Here is a 16846-nt window from a genome sequence, read left to right on the forward strand (position 1 = left end):
TAACATTTTGCTCCACCTGTTTCTGAGTTGTTGGTATGTAAGTGTAGATGCGGATCCCTGTAGATACTAATGCCGTCCATTTGACCCTCCTCGCTTAGTTTTGTTTTCGTCTCCTTCTTTTACTATTGTCTTTCCTTTTTTTTTCTTTTTCTTTTTTGTTGTTCTGTAGAACATTCGGTAGAACTTGACAATAGAATGGTTCTAGAACAACAACAAAAATATTGCACTACAGGGACACAAATGGACCTAATTCTTTTGAGATTTTTTGCATCCGCGCATAAAATCCCCCCCCCCTTCTACATTGCGATAATCATGCAGCAGGTAATAAAAAGAAGACAAAAAATATTTTGCTTGTACTACTGCTGTTGACAGACTTTGTAAGTTTGGCAGATATTTTGACTTTTCTTCTGAAACTAGCACTTTAGGAAGCCTTCAGTTAGTATCCTGAAAGTGCTCCCAGCCCGACAAAAGGTTGAAACTATACAACCGTTCCTTGTATATAGCGTCTCGGGGCTGAAATGGAACAAGCACGAGTGCGTGAAACCCGGCGGCATACGTCGTGTCATAAACGCACAGCTGTACGCGGGTGCTCGACGCACAATGCACTCGAAGCGGCCTCCCTTTGAAGTCGTCATTCGAGCACCCTCGTAAATTCTCACTGTATTGCAGCACTATACGTATACTGCTCGCAGGTGTAAAAGAATGAAAAGAAGCCGGCAGTTGCCGAGAGCTTTCAGTATAACGCCATTCGTACTTTACGAAATGTGAATGCCCGAATGCCTGTATACACAAGTGCCGTCAACATAAATTGAAACGTCAACCGAAATCAACCACAGCACGACCCACGTTAAGCGCAACCACGTAGCAGCGAGATGTTCAGTCGCTCCGTAGAAGTGATGATGATGATGATGATGATGGAGTCCTAACCATAAACTTTATTGAGCCTGAATTAGGTCCCTTACAAGTGCCGTCGAATGCGGAAACGCGAAAAGCGCATTGTAGTCGATTTCCGCTTGTTCGCATTTGTAGTCATCCACCAGTGCGTTTCTATAGTGTTCATATTAAGCGAACCTCAACGCATCCGCGACGAATACGACTGCGTCAGCGATGAAGCCATGCCGCAATTTTTCTTCCTAGGAACTTGTCAAGACTGATTATGATGATGATGACGATGATGATGATGATGATGACGATTTTTATTTCGCAAAAACTTCTTGCTCTTACGCGGAAGCGTTATATGATCCATGCCGTCCTCTTCCTGTCAAGATCTGCAGCAGAATAAGCTGCGTCACATATCTAGCCCATAGTCGGATCGTGGAAAAGAAATGCTTGCGAAATATTCTTTCCTAGCCATGTATAAATTCTCCCTGCTGTAGCAGTGCTACTGCAAAACAAAATTTCGACAACAGTGTACGTATGGCGTTTTTAAGCATTTTTTTTCCCTTGCAATTTGCGTCCGCGGTGTTTATTTTTTTGCTTACGTTTAATTTCCAACGCATAAACGTCTCATGGCCAATTCTTCCGTCAACTTGCCATTCAAAATATCCAACAGGTCATCCTTCTCCTTTAGCCCGTTCGGAATGCGTTCTCTTACTTCGCTAAAGTCGAATTGTGGCGCAGCTATACATGCATGATTACGGAAGTGCGGCGTTTCGCTCCGCGTTCATCTGCTTGAATTCAGGGATGAAATAGCGTTACATTTTTCTTTTCTTAAGATGAACCCAGCGTTTGTTACTGTGACCCTCATTGTGACCCTCATTTGCATAAGATAAACGCCATAGTTATTCTTTTATTATGGAATAATAGAGCGCGCTCAACGGTTAGAAAGGGCGTATCGCAGCAAACGCGAACGTGGCTCTGCTACCCAGCAGTACACTTCTGCTTGCTGAGCAGCAACGTTCAATGCATACACTTTATTCGAAGTTGGCCTCCTTGAGCCGCCGGACTGCAGAAGAACTTCCGTACATCACATGCGCCGGATCCACTCATGGCTAACCTGCAAGTTATTACGAAAACGTACAGGCAAGCCAGTATAAATATAACACCAACTTACGGAGCTAGGGTTGAGTCAGCACGAAAGCGCGAACCACAGGAAGCGCATACGCACCGCTTGTGAGGTACATACACTTCGCACAATACGCTCTTTGACCAAACATGGGAAGAAAGCTACTGTTCAGGTAGACACCTGTCCATGGCTGTCCATAAGAATAAAATGGCAGTAATCAACGTGTCACTTAAACAGCGCGCACCAGCCTTTCCAACACAATGATGACGCGCTTCATCATTTCGGTACATTGTGCTGTGTCATCAGTAAAACGGTACTCGTAATCGACGTCCAGCCGGCGATCTTGCCACAGCCCACGGGCAGCTGTGCTGCACCTGGCGCAAAGGCAAAGCATACATGGTAACCTAACTGTCTTTTGGTCCATAGTATCAACATCATTACCTTTACCACGAGTCTGGAGGACGACGAAGTGGCTCATGCGTGGAACCCCATTTTTAGCCATGTTTTGACGCGACAACCACTACTGCTTTCATTTTACGAGCATTTTTGCGTGTTTTCGGAAGGCGCCACTCCCAATACTTTCGGCGATGGAAACGGAATCAGCTAGGCGTCCGGGCAAGACAGACATCATAGTATCAAGCGCTCCGAGGAAGCGCAACCACCTCATGAGCGACAAAGGCAGCGAGGACAACATGCTGCACTACTCTGCTTCAGAAGATGTGTCGGATGACAGTGACTACTTGACAGTTGTCAGGCAAGAAGGAAACCGGAGAATCGTCACTGCTTCGTCGTCTTCAACAAGGACTACCGCGATGACAAAGAAGATTGGCATGGCTCATAACATCCTCTTTTGACCGAGACACACATGAAAATAGTCATGTTGGCTTGGTTCTGCCTCCGCGAACAGGCGTTGCACTGCGACAGTGATGTCCCATGAATATACTTTGCTCCTGTGGGGTTCGATAGATTTCACCATGCGTCGTTTGCGTTCGTTGTCTCCGGAAATACGAATACATCTACTGCCTAGGTTAACACGACGTGAACAGACCATGCTGTACCGTCTGTGGCTAGGCGTTGCATTTACAAACTCATATGCTTTCCTTATTGGAATGGTCAACAGCCCCACGTGCGACACATGCAGCAGCGATTTGACGCTTGCACGCATTAGCCCCGTTTGCATGAATGCGACAGTGGCGCATCGCATTTCCAAGCGCATTTGGGAAAGGCGATGCGACGCCGTTTACATGCACTGACAGCGTCACTACCTGGTCATTACGGCGTCAAAGAAAAGTTATTGGAAATAATTAAATAAAATATACCATTTTATAATAGGAATAGTAATTTTGACTTGCGTGTATTCGCGTTTAATTACAATTTAGAGGTTATTCTGTAAGCAGCAAACAATTAGTTGCGCCTTAACTCTACAACGGGAGCCCAAAAAGCGGCGCAAAAAGTTTTGCGTCAGAAAACATGGCGGCACCCACCGAAGCGACTGCTCTAACCTAGCACTAAACTGGGTTCGATTCGTGGTAACGCGTCAAGTTCGCAAGCTAGAAGTGACTGCGGTTATCGCTTTCTCTCAACTAACGTGTGTTATGAAGATTGATTCATTAGACGCCGCTGATTGCGAATCCGATTGTGGATTTTATAGCTCGTAGGCCTAACACGGCTAAGCTTGGCTGGTGAAGGCACAAAGTTGGTTTGCTCAAAACTAAGCGCAACTAATTGTTTGCTGCTTACAGAATAACCTCTAAATTGTAATTAAACGCGAATACACGCAAGTCAAAATTACTATTCCTATTATAAAATGGTATATTTTATTTAATTATTTCCAATAACTTTTCTTTGACGCCCTAATGACCAGGTAGTGACGCTGTCAGTGCAAGACGCTATCCGCATACGTAAAACCTTATTCTAAACTCTTTACTCCTGCGTGCCCCAACGCTAACACCCGCAAAGCTCTTTGGGGCCCCAAACTATTGGGGCCCCTATTCTAAAACTCTCTAATGTGAAGATATCTGCTCAGTGGTCGATTTAGGAATCACTGACCTCCTTAAAGACCTTGGGTTCAGCGATAGCAGGGGGAAGGGGGCGAGAGCAGGGAGCAGTAGAGATTAGTACGAGGTGATTGGAAGATTGGTGGAATAAAAGTAGGGAAACGACAAACAACGGAGGCACACAAAAACAAAGTTCACAAAAGGGGTGCAGAAACGTTGCTTATAAGAATTCAACGTGTTTTTTTTTCTTTTTCTTTTCTTCTTTAACATAGGTAGGACATTAGGCAATAAAATAACAAGAGCTTGGTGGCGCAACCCACTGCCCAGGTCCAAAGGGGACGCTCATAACATCCGTCCATCCATCAATCCAGCTAAAGCTTCGCAAGATTGCCGCAAGCTTGAGCCCCTCTACCGCAAACTAGAACCACTAGAATCCCTTGATAGCGACAGCCTTTCTACCAAATCGGAGCCGAAGGCACATGCAGCGTTTACGTCACGATGCCGGAACTCGCTCCCCAATTTCGGGCCGTCCAGCAGGTCCACGACGCCGCCAGGAAACTCAACCTACCGGTTCCGTCGTGCGAGACGCCCACTCCATGAGAGCCCAAAGCTCTCGTGGCCTGCAGGACCAGTGGCGTAGCTAGGTCGTCTGGCACCCGGGGCCCATAGGTCTTCTGTCACCCCCCTCCCCGGGTGTAGCCGGCGGAAAGAGGGGTGTCTTCCCACGTATATGACACCCCCCCCCCCCCCCCTCACTGGCCCCTTGCACCCGGGGCCCACGGCCCCCCGGCCCCCCCTGTTGCTACGCCACTGTGCAGGACCTCGAATAAAGTTGATTTCCTTCCTTCCTTCCTTCCTTCCTTCCTTCCTTCCTTCCTTCCTTCCTTCCTTCCTTCCTTCCTTCCTTCCTTCCTTCTTTCCTTCCTTCCTTCCCTCTTTTCCCGTCTGGACGGCGCAATTCCAGAGACAGTCTTGTACGCTATGCGTTTTACGAGAATCTTCCGAGTATTCGTGTTCGCTGCTCGCTATATGTATTTGTGCGCAGTAAACGGCGGTACACGCGGAACCGACAGCCTTTTCACGTCGTCTCAGGTTTCGTATCATGGCGTTGCCCATCGCTATAGCGTGTATCATCGATCGGTCGATTGACTGATGGAACTTAACGTATACCAGAGCAACAAAAGAACTACGAGATACGCCGTAATGAAAACTAATTTTGACCACCGATAGGCTGGTTGACTCCGCTGTATACCTAAGCTCGGTAGACTAACGCTTATGCCACTCCACCCTCGCCGAAATTCGCGCGTATCACCAACAATCGAGGCCGAGCGAGTGCTCGAGCAGTGTTGCACTTAACACGCGCAGCGGGATGGTGCTGGGACGAAGAAGACGAAAATCAAGATGGTGGTGGCCGCCGGCTGTGCTGCGCCATGGTGACTCGCAGGGCGCGGCGGGGCGCGGAATGATGTCCTCCGCCGCTGCGGCACCATGTCGTGGCACACGAGCGCCTTCTTCTCGTCGCTGGCCCTGTGGACCGTGGCCGTGCTCTTCGTGTCGCCCGAGACGCAGGAGAGCCGCACCGCCTGGAGGCGGGGCGGCGTCAGCGCCCACGACCAGCTCCTGCTCGGCTGGCGCAACGTGACGGTGGCGCTGCTCTGCGCGGCCATCATGTCGCTCGGCTACTGCAAGCTGCGGCTCTACCTGGACGAGATGTCGGACGCGCTGGCCGCCGGTCGGACGGGCCTCAACCCGTACAACGTCAACGACGGCCGCTTCGTGTTCAGCAATGTACGTGTACGTGCAGGGTGCCCCGCGTAACTCGAGCGAAACATAAAAAAAAAAAACGCGAGTGCCACGTAGCTGGACAGAACCATGAAAGTAAGTTGTTTGCCGTCGCTTGGAGACGATCATATTATTCTTTTTTTTTTGCATTCTGCTTAATTACATAATTATTCTTAATTAATCAATCAATATCTCCAATATCATAATTAGATGAAAAGTGTCAATGAGAAAATTGTAGAGCGACATGAAAAAAAACTCCCGGTACAGCTTTCTGTTGCTCAATGCGTCCTATACGTACAAAGTGCTTTCCCAAGCATGAGATAAACCCGCGAATACACGCCAAGTGCCTCGAGCGGCCAGTCGCGCGGCAGCTTTCGTGTATTCGCGGGCTTCTTTTATGCTTGGAAAAACACTTTTATGTAGCATGTACTGAGCAGCAGAAAGCTGTATATTGGGAGTTTTCCATGTTGCTATACAATTTTCTCATTGAAACTTTTCACCTAACTATAATATCCGGGAAGTTGATTAAGACTAAGTATGTAATTAGGCAGAATGCAAAAATAATCTCAGTATCTCCAAGCGACAGCAAACGATATTACCTCGGTTTTGTCCAGTTAGGTGGCATTTGCACACTTTTAAAGTTTGGATCAAGTTACGTGGGACACCCTGTGTAATGTATATGTGGTATGTTATGCATACGCATCCGACGTTCTCCTTAAAGCAAGTTCGTCCCTATAGCTATTGTGACACGCAGGGCTTGAGACAGGGCTGAGTGGCAGGGCTGAGACGCTTGAGAATAGCTGCAAAAGGGTTTACTAGACTCGCACTTGATACATAGCGAGAACGGGCTTAACAAACAGGCAGCTTCCACGACGACGGAGGAGTCGACTGGTTTCTGGCACGCGGATCTGTCGGCTCGCTCGGAACGCACGAGACATGAGGGTTTGCCGGAGGAGCGCCTCCACATCACTCCCCTGTTTAAGAGGACGAAGTCTGTTGGTTGGGCAGGCTAAATTAAGCACACCATTGCAATTTTAGTTCAGTAAATATAACAGTTAAGCGCAGACAGTCGAGACACAAACACACAATTCGGTTAAGTGCATAGTCTCTGAGGTAACCAAGAAACTGACGTTGACGTTTAGACAGCGGCTCATAAGTTTCTTGGGCGAGAAGTGTCTTGGCGAGCACAGTGGGGAAGAGTCGTGCATCCCTACCAAGTGGTGATGTGTTTAGTGATTGTACAGGTGAGGCTGGGGCGGCGCAAAGCTTCATTTGAGAGAAACGCACTGTTCTGGTATAATGGAGGAGGCGAGGTCCGGAGCCCAAAAATTTGAAGAGCGTTAAGTATAGCTAGGGTCATCTGTCCAGCCAACCGGCAAACGCCACTGAAGCCAAGTGCGAGCTTCTCGCGGGTTCGATCGCTATCCCACGAGATTGTAGGGCCGATGAGTTCGGTTATGAAAGCGAGCATTAATTCCTTGAGACAGCATTCAGCTTTGTCAGAATTGGTGGCAGCTTGCGAAAGCTGACCCGTCGCGTCAACGTCACGGTCGCTAAGAGTAGGCTGTTGGGAGTGGGCGATATCGTCGCAGGGGAACCTTGGGTTTGTACCTTCGTTATTTCAAACGGTAAGAACGGAGTGCTTAAATTCCGACCTACGTTTATAGCGAAGGCTGCTCTCTTTCTTCGATCTTCTATGGCTTGGAGCTTGGATGGGGATGTTCACATTGTGGTGTCTACTGGAACACGTGGATGTCATGAGCATATTTGAAAAGAAGCTAGTAACTGTGAAAAGTTCTTTGCGAAACGCTGGTACAATTGAACTAGCGATTTGCACCCCCGAGATGACTTGCTTCTGGTGCTTGGGAATCGGGACGCGGCACACGGCTGCGCTTTTGTCCGGTTCTGTGCAGTCACCTTCACTTGGGATGACGAATCCAAGGGACTTGATGCGTGGAAGGGCGAAGCGATGTTGGCGTAACGATACTTTGATCCGGCTGGTTTGTAACGAATTCGGAACTGCACAAAACTTCATCAGTTTTCTCGTTTCTTTAGAGACAGCCTGTCGTTCGGAGCATATCCGCCAGGACTGACTCGCATAGGCGCCGACTACAGGGGCGGGGAGGGGTGCTCCGGGGCCCGAGCCTAGGGCGAGCCCCCTCCCCGGCGATGCCAAAGCCAACTCTCACCCCCAAACACACACCTCAAGTGTCATTACAAGATTTTTGTCATCCACACCACTTGATTTTTCGTTTGACTTGCCTCTACCTTCTCACTTAAAATTTTATTGTGGGCAACCGCTTATTGCATCACTGTTGGCGCGGACGTGCACGGCCTTTAATTCATGCATATATAGTTTCGCTTTATTTTTGCAAATCCTGACAATAGGAGGACAAGCGCATTAGAAGCACCAGCGGCGGCTGCCTCATCCATATTTCCTCACTTCAACATTCTTTTAAATTTCCACTGTAAATACCATGCACATGCACAATATATTTAAATATATACGCAGGACAAATTTGATTATATTTTTAAAACAGGAGGAGTTAGCCAATTAACAATTATTTCTAAAGGTATGGATGGTCTATGAAAATGTTGCTGTACCTTCACCTCGCTTCAAATTGCTTTGCGTGCTTTTTTGACCCCGAAAGAACCCATACACTTCAGTGGCCCCTTCGGCAAAGCCTTTTATCAATGGCGTGTGAAATGCACGAGAATCATGTGCATTTCAGAATGGCTTCTCTTTCCAGTAAGCGATGCTAACGACTCATAAAGAAAGGAGAAACTCTTCCAATAAGTTACAACATTTATTAGGGATGGAAACGTCGTAACTTGCCTGCAGAAGTCATAAATATATACAGGGCGTCCCAACTGACTATGATGCACCAAGATTTAAAAGAAGTGCAATTGCATTACTCGACAACCTAGTGGATATTGTTTCCAGTATATTGTAATATCCGCCAGTAATTCTTTCGTTACAGAGATTTATTGAGGTAATTGTAAATGTCTAGCACAAGAGGTACTACCCTGACTATACAAGTGCCAATGAGGCATTTGTAGGCACAGTCAAGGGACATCTAACTGCGGTATTTTCAGCGACGTACTAATGGCGTACTCATTTTTTCCTACTGATAAATAAACCCCGCGAAATATGAAACATACCACGTGATCGTCCATCAGTAATGTCACTTGTGCGTTCATAGCACACTTCTTTAGTCATTGCCATATTTTTATTGCATGTACACTTATGAACTTCGACTGTGTTTAAGGCCCCTATATAGCCACAACACCACAGCGAGAGAGAAGTGCAATAGCAGATAAGAGAGATGTGCTGCTTGTAAATAGGCGTACTTACCTCAGTAGATTATCAGAGTACGCCATGAAAAAAAATCACCAATTTGGTTGCATTACATTCGTCTCTAAGAGCCCCATCGACACCTTCTGAAAAGTACAGCTTTACACATCTCGGGAGATATCAAGTTTTATGCTAAACGTCAACAAATACAAGGTGAATGCACACAGACGGCCAGGCCATCGAAATCTTTTCTCCTGCTGCCTACCGAACGAAAGGTGATGCGCTGTCTAACGTTATAGTGCTGTCATGGGCGGGACGGACTAACGCAAAAAAAATAAGAAAGAATTATTATGCAGATCCCAGGCATTGTGGGAAAAGCCGACGCCTTCGACACCTTCATCCGCTTGTTAACAACGCCTCCGATATTAGGCCACTTTGATCCATCTCACCAGGTCTTTGTTCTTGCCAATATCGGCCACTCAAACAAATGGGCGATAAGAAATCAACAGAAGCGAATAATCCTTACATCATACGATTCCTGCTAGCCAGATGTCCAGGAACACGACGGAATGTACGCAGCTTCCTGGTGCGCACGAGAGTAACGGTTCCCCGAGACTTCTGCAACAATTTTTCAGGCGGTTTGGTGGTGGGGCGCTATGACGGCTTGACCACGTGACATACCCGCAGTGTACTTGATACAAAAGTTTTCAACAGCTGTCCGTGAGACCGTGTTCCTCAACGCAGGACAAGGTCACGATGACACGGAGCGTACTCAACTGTCACGACCGTGCTACAGAATTTCTGGCATCGTATAGCAACGAGATCGCGGAAATGGAAGAAAGCATGCGCGCCAACTTCCGGCTGCTCATCGAGGACATCACCAGCTGGCAAAGCGAGCTTTCAGTGGTCACCCGGGAGCTGCGATCGGTGGCGGCGTCAGGGCAGTCGGCGGTGACGCCGCCGCCGAATACGGCGCCGTCCGACGTGTCGGGGATCCCCGATCAGGTGAGTGCTACGCGGACCCTGAATGTGGGCAGTGCGCGCAGCGACCGCGTGTTCCGCCGTTGCAGGGGGCCGCGGGAGGCGGGAGTACTGCTAGCTCGGGCACCAACTCGCCACAGCAGGGTCTCGGTCCGCCCAAGGGGCCGGACGCCCGGAGCATGCTGGTGACGAAGAATCGGCGCCAGATCAGGCACACCGGCGGCAGCTCGTCGGGCGGCGCCACCGAGCGCCCGTCGCGGCCGCCGAAGCTTCTAGGCGCGCAGGCGGACCGCGGCACCGAAGAAGTGGACGTGTGGCCCCCAACGACGCGGGGCTCGGCGGCGCGCACCAATGTGATGGCGTCGTCGCGCAACGCTCGCCACGGGGACCCCACGCGCGAGAACACCATTCTGAACGTGCGCCGGCGCACGAACAACTCGCGCGCCTCCGACTACAGCCCTACCGAGCGACACGGGTTCGACGACCCCCGACCGCAGGCCGAGAACGTGCCCATCGAGCTTGAGGAGAGGGCCGGCGTTGGCGCCGTGCCATCCAAGATGCAGCAGCGGCAGCACGAGGACGCAGCGCCCACGGCAACACCACCGCCCAGGGCTTCGGATGAGGGTAGCCAGTTAGTGCCCTGGACAGGTGGCGATGACCTGGACGCGGACATTGCGCCTTCGCCCAAGGCAGACGACTCATCAGACTACCGCGCGGCGTCGCTGCAGCGCCTGCCACAACGCAACGAACGCCAGCAGCAGCAGCAGCAACAACAACAACAACAAAGGAAGGAGCACACGGAGCCGAAACCTGGCGACGAAGAGAACACGGGTGACAGACTATGAAATCATAAGTTGGCATCATGAAATGCTGTAAATGGAAAGCGATCAAAAAGCCATGTCTATCGTCTAACTCACGACAAGGTCTCCCAACAGTCTTTGAAGTGCTGTTCTTTCTTTTCCTGTAGCAAACGCTTCATAAAGTCTATACCAACGCCAGTTTTTCTTTCCTACCTAGATTTCCAAAAACACGCCTCAACATGTCGGCTTTGATGGCTTTATGGCCTTTTCCATTGTGCTAACAGGTACTTACAAATGGTTGAAAAGTTACGATCATGTGAAAACATTGTTGGCACATGGAAGAGTGCTCCTATACACTCAGCGGCACAGCCAAAAATTTTTTTACGGGGGATTGGCATTCAATTGATCGGGACGGGGACTTGGAACGATGCATACTAGCGCAGAAACTTCGGGGCAGGGTTGCCAGGTTCAAAAAGTGAAAAGTAGCCAGCAAATCGTGAGAAGTAGCCAAAAAGGGCTTAAAGAGTATTCAAAAAGTCGCCAGGCTGCTGCCATAGCCAGCCATAAAAAAACATTGCTGTAGCCATTTATGAACTACTCCTTTTGAAGCTGTTCACTGTCCTGCGACTTATTTAAAATGTGACTGTGGGGATCAAGTTAGAACTGGTGGCTCCATATTCATATTCAGGAATTGTTATCCCTATATAGACGATTAAGTAAACACAAGTACTGGTCACTGAACTCTAGTACCAGCTAATATGTTGTGTGAACAATTCTAGCTCTTTAGTCATTCGTCAATGTATCTCTGTGCCATATCTCAACTTTGCATGGGAATATCATATACTATTCAGGGCGTCTTATCACTTAAGAAATTTTCTGAGCAACCAACTACAAAAGGAGACATGCCATGGAATGAGCCAGGAGGTGTTTCTGTCGAATGAATTTCGTCGCATGCAAGGTGGAGGTTACATCCTCCCTTCCGAATACACGTGGTGAGGATGGTCGTTGCACATCGTGTGCGTCGTAAGAGACATAGTACAGCAAATTACACCGCATATTTGTAATATTTTGTCTGGTTTGTCTATAGTTGTTATAGAAAAATGTTGATTGTAAAAGTAGCCAGAAAGCAGCCAAGTAGCCAACCCAAAAGTTTTCCCGCCACAAGCCTTCAAAAGTAGCCAATTTGGCACAAGGTAGTCAAACCTGGCAACCCTGCTTTGGGGGTGGCGCGCCTGTATGGATGGTGTGCCACACCCTGGCTATGCCACTCTGTACCCCCACTGGAAAGCTTCACCTCGTGCAAAGGAGTAAACATGTGTATGTGCAGGTGTTGCCACTCGTGCATGCCAACTTTAACGAATGATGTGCAGTAAGCCACAAGCAAGCAGAGCATGACACCATGGGGAAGATGGCATCTTGCAGTAACGTCTCCAAGAATCAGAACATCATTTTGCACTTATGGCATACTACAACGCTGAGAAACGCGCTGGCGGTATTTAGAGCGTTACCAAGGAGATTACGCAAATGGTGCAAGCAACCTCAATAAAAACGTGTTAAACCTGTGTAGTAGCTTTAATCACCGAGGATTGTCAATATATATTATGTATTATTATATAAGGATGTGCATAATAAGCAAAACTTGGCTCCGATGTTCACAGCAGCGTATGCTAACCACAGACTGTTTTTTCACCAAGCCCGAGGGTTGGTTCAGGACCCTGTCCGAAGTGTAAAGTGCTTTAGTAAATTGAGTTGGAAGGTAGACAGCTGCAAATTTGCCCTTGGTGTCAGTTAGTCGTCATGTAGCAAGTTCACTTCTATCATTGTTCTCACAATGTTTTGCATGAGACATATATTTGAAACGTCTGGACAGGTGCTTTTCCAGGTGTGTTAGACATGAAATATTTATTGTTCTCATATCTGACATTCCTGTAAAAAATTCTGGCATGGAGTTCAGATTCTGTAAACTTGACAGAACATGCCTAGGAATTGAAAATTCCAAATTCGTTCTGAAGCTGTATGGTTTTCGTGATTCTGAAGGTACAAGAAAAATAATGCAACTAAACTTTCCATGAGTAGAATCAATTAGTGCCTGAAGAGAATGAGTGGACAAAATAAACATTCCCAAGCATACCCATGTCATGATAGTAGTGACAACGGTTTCACGCGGTTACATTTATTGTAAAAATAGACGTAAATGAGCGCTCAGAACACCAAAATGTGAAAGAAAAAGAAGTACAACGCATGAGATTACAAGTGTACTTGCATTGCAGAGAAAAAAAAAATTGGGAGTAGTTGACCACGTTTTAGATAGGCGTAATTTATCGGCTTCTTGACTCTTGTTACCACGCCTATAGAAATTGATCAATCTGATAGAGAGTTTTTCTATGCATTATTAAACATGTGTGTAGGAATTCTTCTAACGCCAACGGATAAGCTTATAAGTGCACCTGCATTGCAGAGAAAAGGAATTCGGGAGTAGTTGAGTTGACCACGTTTTGCGGATTGACATAATTGATTGGGTTCTTGACTCTTGTTACCACGCCCATAGAACTCAATCAATTTGACAGGCAGTATTTCTATACATTATTCAAAATGTCTGTTGGAAGTCTTCTAATAGCAACATCATGCACCATCAGAAATTATGGCTGAACTTCAACTCTTTGTCATATTTCATGAATTTTGGCACATTGGAGAGCCCGGAAAAATAAAACTTTGACTGGCGGTATCGTCGAAACTAGCCTCCTGTGCTCCTAGCAGTCCTTCTATAAAGGACGAAAAATTTTCGCCTTGGCCAACAAAATAATTTTTGAATGACACCAGCAGTGAAGACAGAAATTTCTCTGGGGTTGTCAATTTTCTGATGTTTTACCTATGCTGTTTTACCTATGTCTCAAAAAACCACAGATGCTCGTGCGTGCGTGTTATTTTGATCATTGTGTTTGACTAATATAAAGTGCAACATTTTCCCCATCGTGGGTTTCTTTTCATCAGCGCTTCAACAATGTCATCATCATCATCAGCCTGACTACACCTACTGCAGGGCAAAGGCCTCTCCCATACTTCTCCAAGTGCCCCGGTCATGTGCTAATCGTAGCCATGTTGTCCCTGCAAACTTCTTAATCTCATCCGTCCACCTAACTTTCTGCCGCCCCTTGCTACGCTTTCCTTCTCTTGGAATCCAGTCCGTAACCCTTAATGACCACCAGTTATCTTCCCTCCTCATTACATGCCCTGCCCATGCCCATTCCTTTTTCTTGATTTCAACTAAGATGTCATTACCTAGCGTTTGTTCCCTCACCCAATCTGCTCTCTTCTTATCCCCCCTTTACGTTACACCAATCATTCTTCTTTCCATAGCTCATTGCGTCGTCCTCAATTTAAGTAGAATCCTTTTCGTAACACTCCAGGTTTCTGCCCCATAGGTGAGTACTGGTAAGACACAGCTGTATTACACTTTTCTCTTGCGGGATAATAGAAACCTACTGTTCATGATCTGAGAATGCCTGCCAAACGCACCCCACCCCAGCCCATTCTTATTCTTCTGATTATTGCCGTCTCATGATCCGGATCCGCGCTCACTACCTGCCCTAAGTAGATGTATTCCCTTACCACTTCCAGTGCCTCGCTGCCTATTGTAAATTGCTGTTCTCTTCCGAGGCTGTTAAACATTACTTTAGTTTTCTGCAGATTAATTTTCAGACTCATTCTTCTGCTTTGCCTCTCCAGGTCAGTGAGCATGCATTGCAGTTGGTCCCCTGAGTTACTAAGCAAGGCAATATCATCAGCGAATCGCAAGTTACTGAGGTATTCTCCGTTAACTTTTATCCCCAATTCTTCCCAATCCAGGTCTCTGAATACCTCCTGTAAACACGCTGTGAATAGCATTGAAGAGATCGTACCTCCCTGCCTGACGGCCTTCTTTATTGGGATTTTGTTGCTTTCTTTATGGAGGACTACGGTGGCTGTGGAGCCGCTAAGGATATCTTTCAATATTTTTACATATGACTTGTCTACACGCTGATTCCGTAATGTCTGCATGTCTGCTGAGGTTTCGACTGAATCAAACGCTTTCTCGTAATCAATGAAAGCTATATATAAGGGTTGGTTATATTCCGCACATTTCTCTATCACTTGAGTGATAGTGTGAATGCGGTCTATTGTTGAGTAGCCTTTACGAAATCCCGCCTGGTCCTTTGGTTGACAGAAGTCTAAGGTGTTCCTGATTCTGTTTGCGATTACCTTAGCAAACACTTTGTAGGCAACGGACAGTAAGCTGATCGGTCTATAATTTTTCAAGTCTTTGGCGTCCCCTTTCTTATGGATTATGTTCACGTTCTTTGAAGATTCCGGTACGCTCGAGGTCATGATCGAGGCATTGCGTATACAGGGTGGCCAGTTTTTCTAGAACAATCTGCCCACCATCCTTCAACAAATCTGTAATCTAATCCTCCCCCGCTGCCTTCCCCCTTTGCATAGCTCCCAAGGCTTTCTTTACTTCTTTCGGCGTTACTTGTGGGATGTCAAATTTCTCTAGACTATTCCCTCTTTCATTGTCGTCGTGGGTGCCACTGGCACGGTATAAATATCTATGGAACTCCTCAGCCACTTGAACTATCTTATCCATATTAGTAATGATATTTCCGGGTTTGTCTCTTGACGCATACATCTGATTCTTGCCTATTCAGAGTTTCTTCTTCACTGCTTTTAGGCTTCCTTCGTTCCTGAGGGCATGCTCAATTCTATCCATGTTATACTTCCTTATGTGAGCTATCTTACGCTTGTTGATTAACTTGGAAAGTTCTACCAGTTTTGTTCTAGCTGTAGGGTCAGAGGCTTTCAAACATTCCCGTTTCTTAATCAAATCTTTCGTCTCCTGCGATAGCTTACTGGTATCCTGTCTAACGAGTTTACCACCGACTTCTATTGCACGCTCCTTAATGATCGATGCCCATAAGATTGTCGTTCATTGCTTCAACACTAAGGTCTTCTTCCTGAGTTAAGGCCGAATACCTGTTCTGTAGCTTATTGATCCGGAATTCTTCTATTTTCCCTCTTACCGCTAACTTACTGATCGGCTTCTTATGTGCCAGTTTCTTCCGTTCCCTCCTCAAGTCTAGGCTAATTCGAGATCTTACCATCCTATGGTAACTGCAGCGCACCTTGGCGAGCACGTCCACATCTTTTATGATGCCAGGGTTAGCGCAGAGTATGAGGTCTATTTCATTTCTAGTCACGCCATTCGGGCTCCTCCACGTCTACTTTCGATTATCGCGCTTGCGGAAGAAGGTATTCATTATCCGCAAATAATTCCGTTCTGCAAACTCTATTAATGACTCTCCCCCGCTATTCCTATAACCTATGCCATATTCCCCCACGGGCTTGTCTCCAGCCTACTTCTTGCCTACCCTGGCATGGAAGTCGCACATCAGTATAGTGTATTTGACAAAATTGGACTTTACCCATCGCCGATTCGACGTCTTCATAGAAGCTTTGGACTTCCTGGTCATCATTACTGGGTGTAGGCGCGTAGACCTGTACGGCCTTCAATTTGTACCTATTAAGTTTAACAAGACCTGCCACCCTCTCGTTAATGCTATAGAGTTTCTCTATGTTAGCAGCTATATCCTTATTAATCAGGATTCCAGCTCCTAGTTCTCGTCTCTCCGCTAAGCCCCGGTAGCACAAGACGTGCCCGCTTTTTAGCACTGTATATGCTTCATTTGTCCTCCTAACCTCACTGAGCCCTATTATCCCATTTAATGCCCGCTAATTCCTCTAATAGCACTGCTAGGCTCGCCTCACAGGATAACGTTGTAGCGTTAAACGTTCCCAGGTTCAGATTCCAATGACAGCCCGTCCGGATCCAGAGATTCTTAGCACCCTCTGCTGCGTCACAGGTTTCCCCGCCGCCGTTGTCACAGGTTTCACTTCGCAGCTGCTGGGGACTGAGGGCCGGGGTTTGATTGTTGTATTCATATAGGAGGTT

At 47.2% G+C, this 16846-nt stretch overlaps 1 protein-coding gene across 1 annotated transcript; it reads left to right on the plus strand.

Annotated features, from left to right (window-relative positions):
* Positions 1-5374: 5374 nt before the first annotated feature.
* On the plus strand, positions 5375-11058 carry LOC135900253 (uncharacterized). Its single transcript, XM_065429684.2, has 3 exons — positions 5375-5790; positions 9824-10084; positions 10150-11058. The coding sequence occupies exons 1-3, from the start codon at positions 5491-5493 to the stop codon at positions 10903-10905; spliced, it is 1317 nt and encodes a 438-aa protein (XP_065285756.2). The 5' UTR covers positions 5375-5490; the 3' UTR covers positions 10906-11058.
* The last annotated feature ends 5788 nt before the right edge of the window (positions 11059-16846 follow it).

The sequence above is a fragment of the Dermacentor albipictus genome, chromosome 1 (assembly GCF_038994185.2).
Source record: "Dermacentor albipictus isolate Rhodes 1998 colony chromosome 1, USDA_Dalb.pri_finalv2, whole genome shotgun sequence".
Lineage (NCBI taxonomy): Eukaryota > Metazoa > Arthropoda > Arachnida > Ixodida > Ixodidae > Dermacentor > Dermacentor albipictus.

Excerpts from the sequence above, each read along its gene's own strand:
- LOC135900253 (XM_065429684.2), top strand. The coding sequence starts at position 5,491 with ATGTCGTGGCACACGAGCGCCTTCTTCTCGTCGCTGGCCCTGTGGACC. Across the intron at positions 5,791-9,823 it reads GCCGCTTCGTGTTCAGCAAT|GACAAGGTCACGATGACACG; the intron begins GTACGTGTACGT and ends TCCTCAACGCAG. Across the intron at positions 10,085-10,149 it reads TGTCGGGGATCCCCGATCAG|GGGGCCGCGGGAGGCGGGAG; the intron begins GTGAGTGCTACG and ends CCGCCGTTGCAG.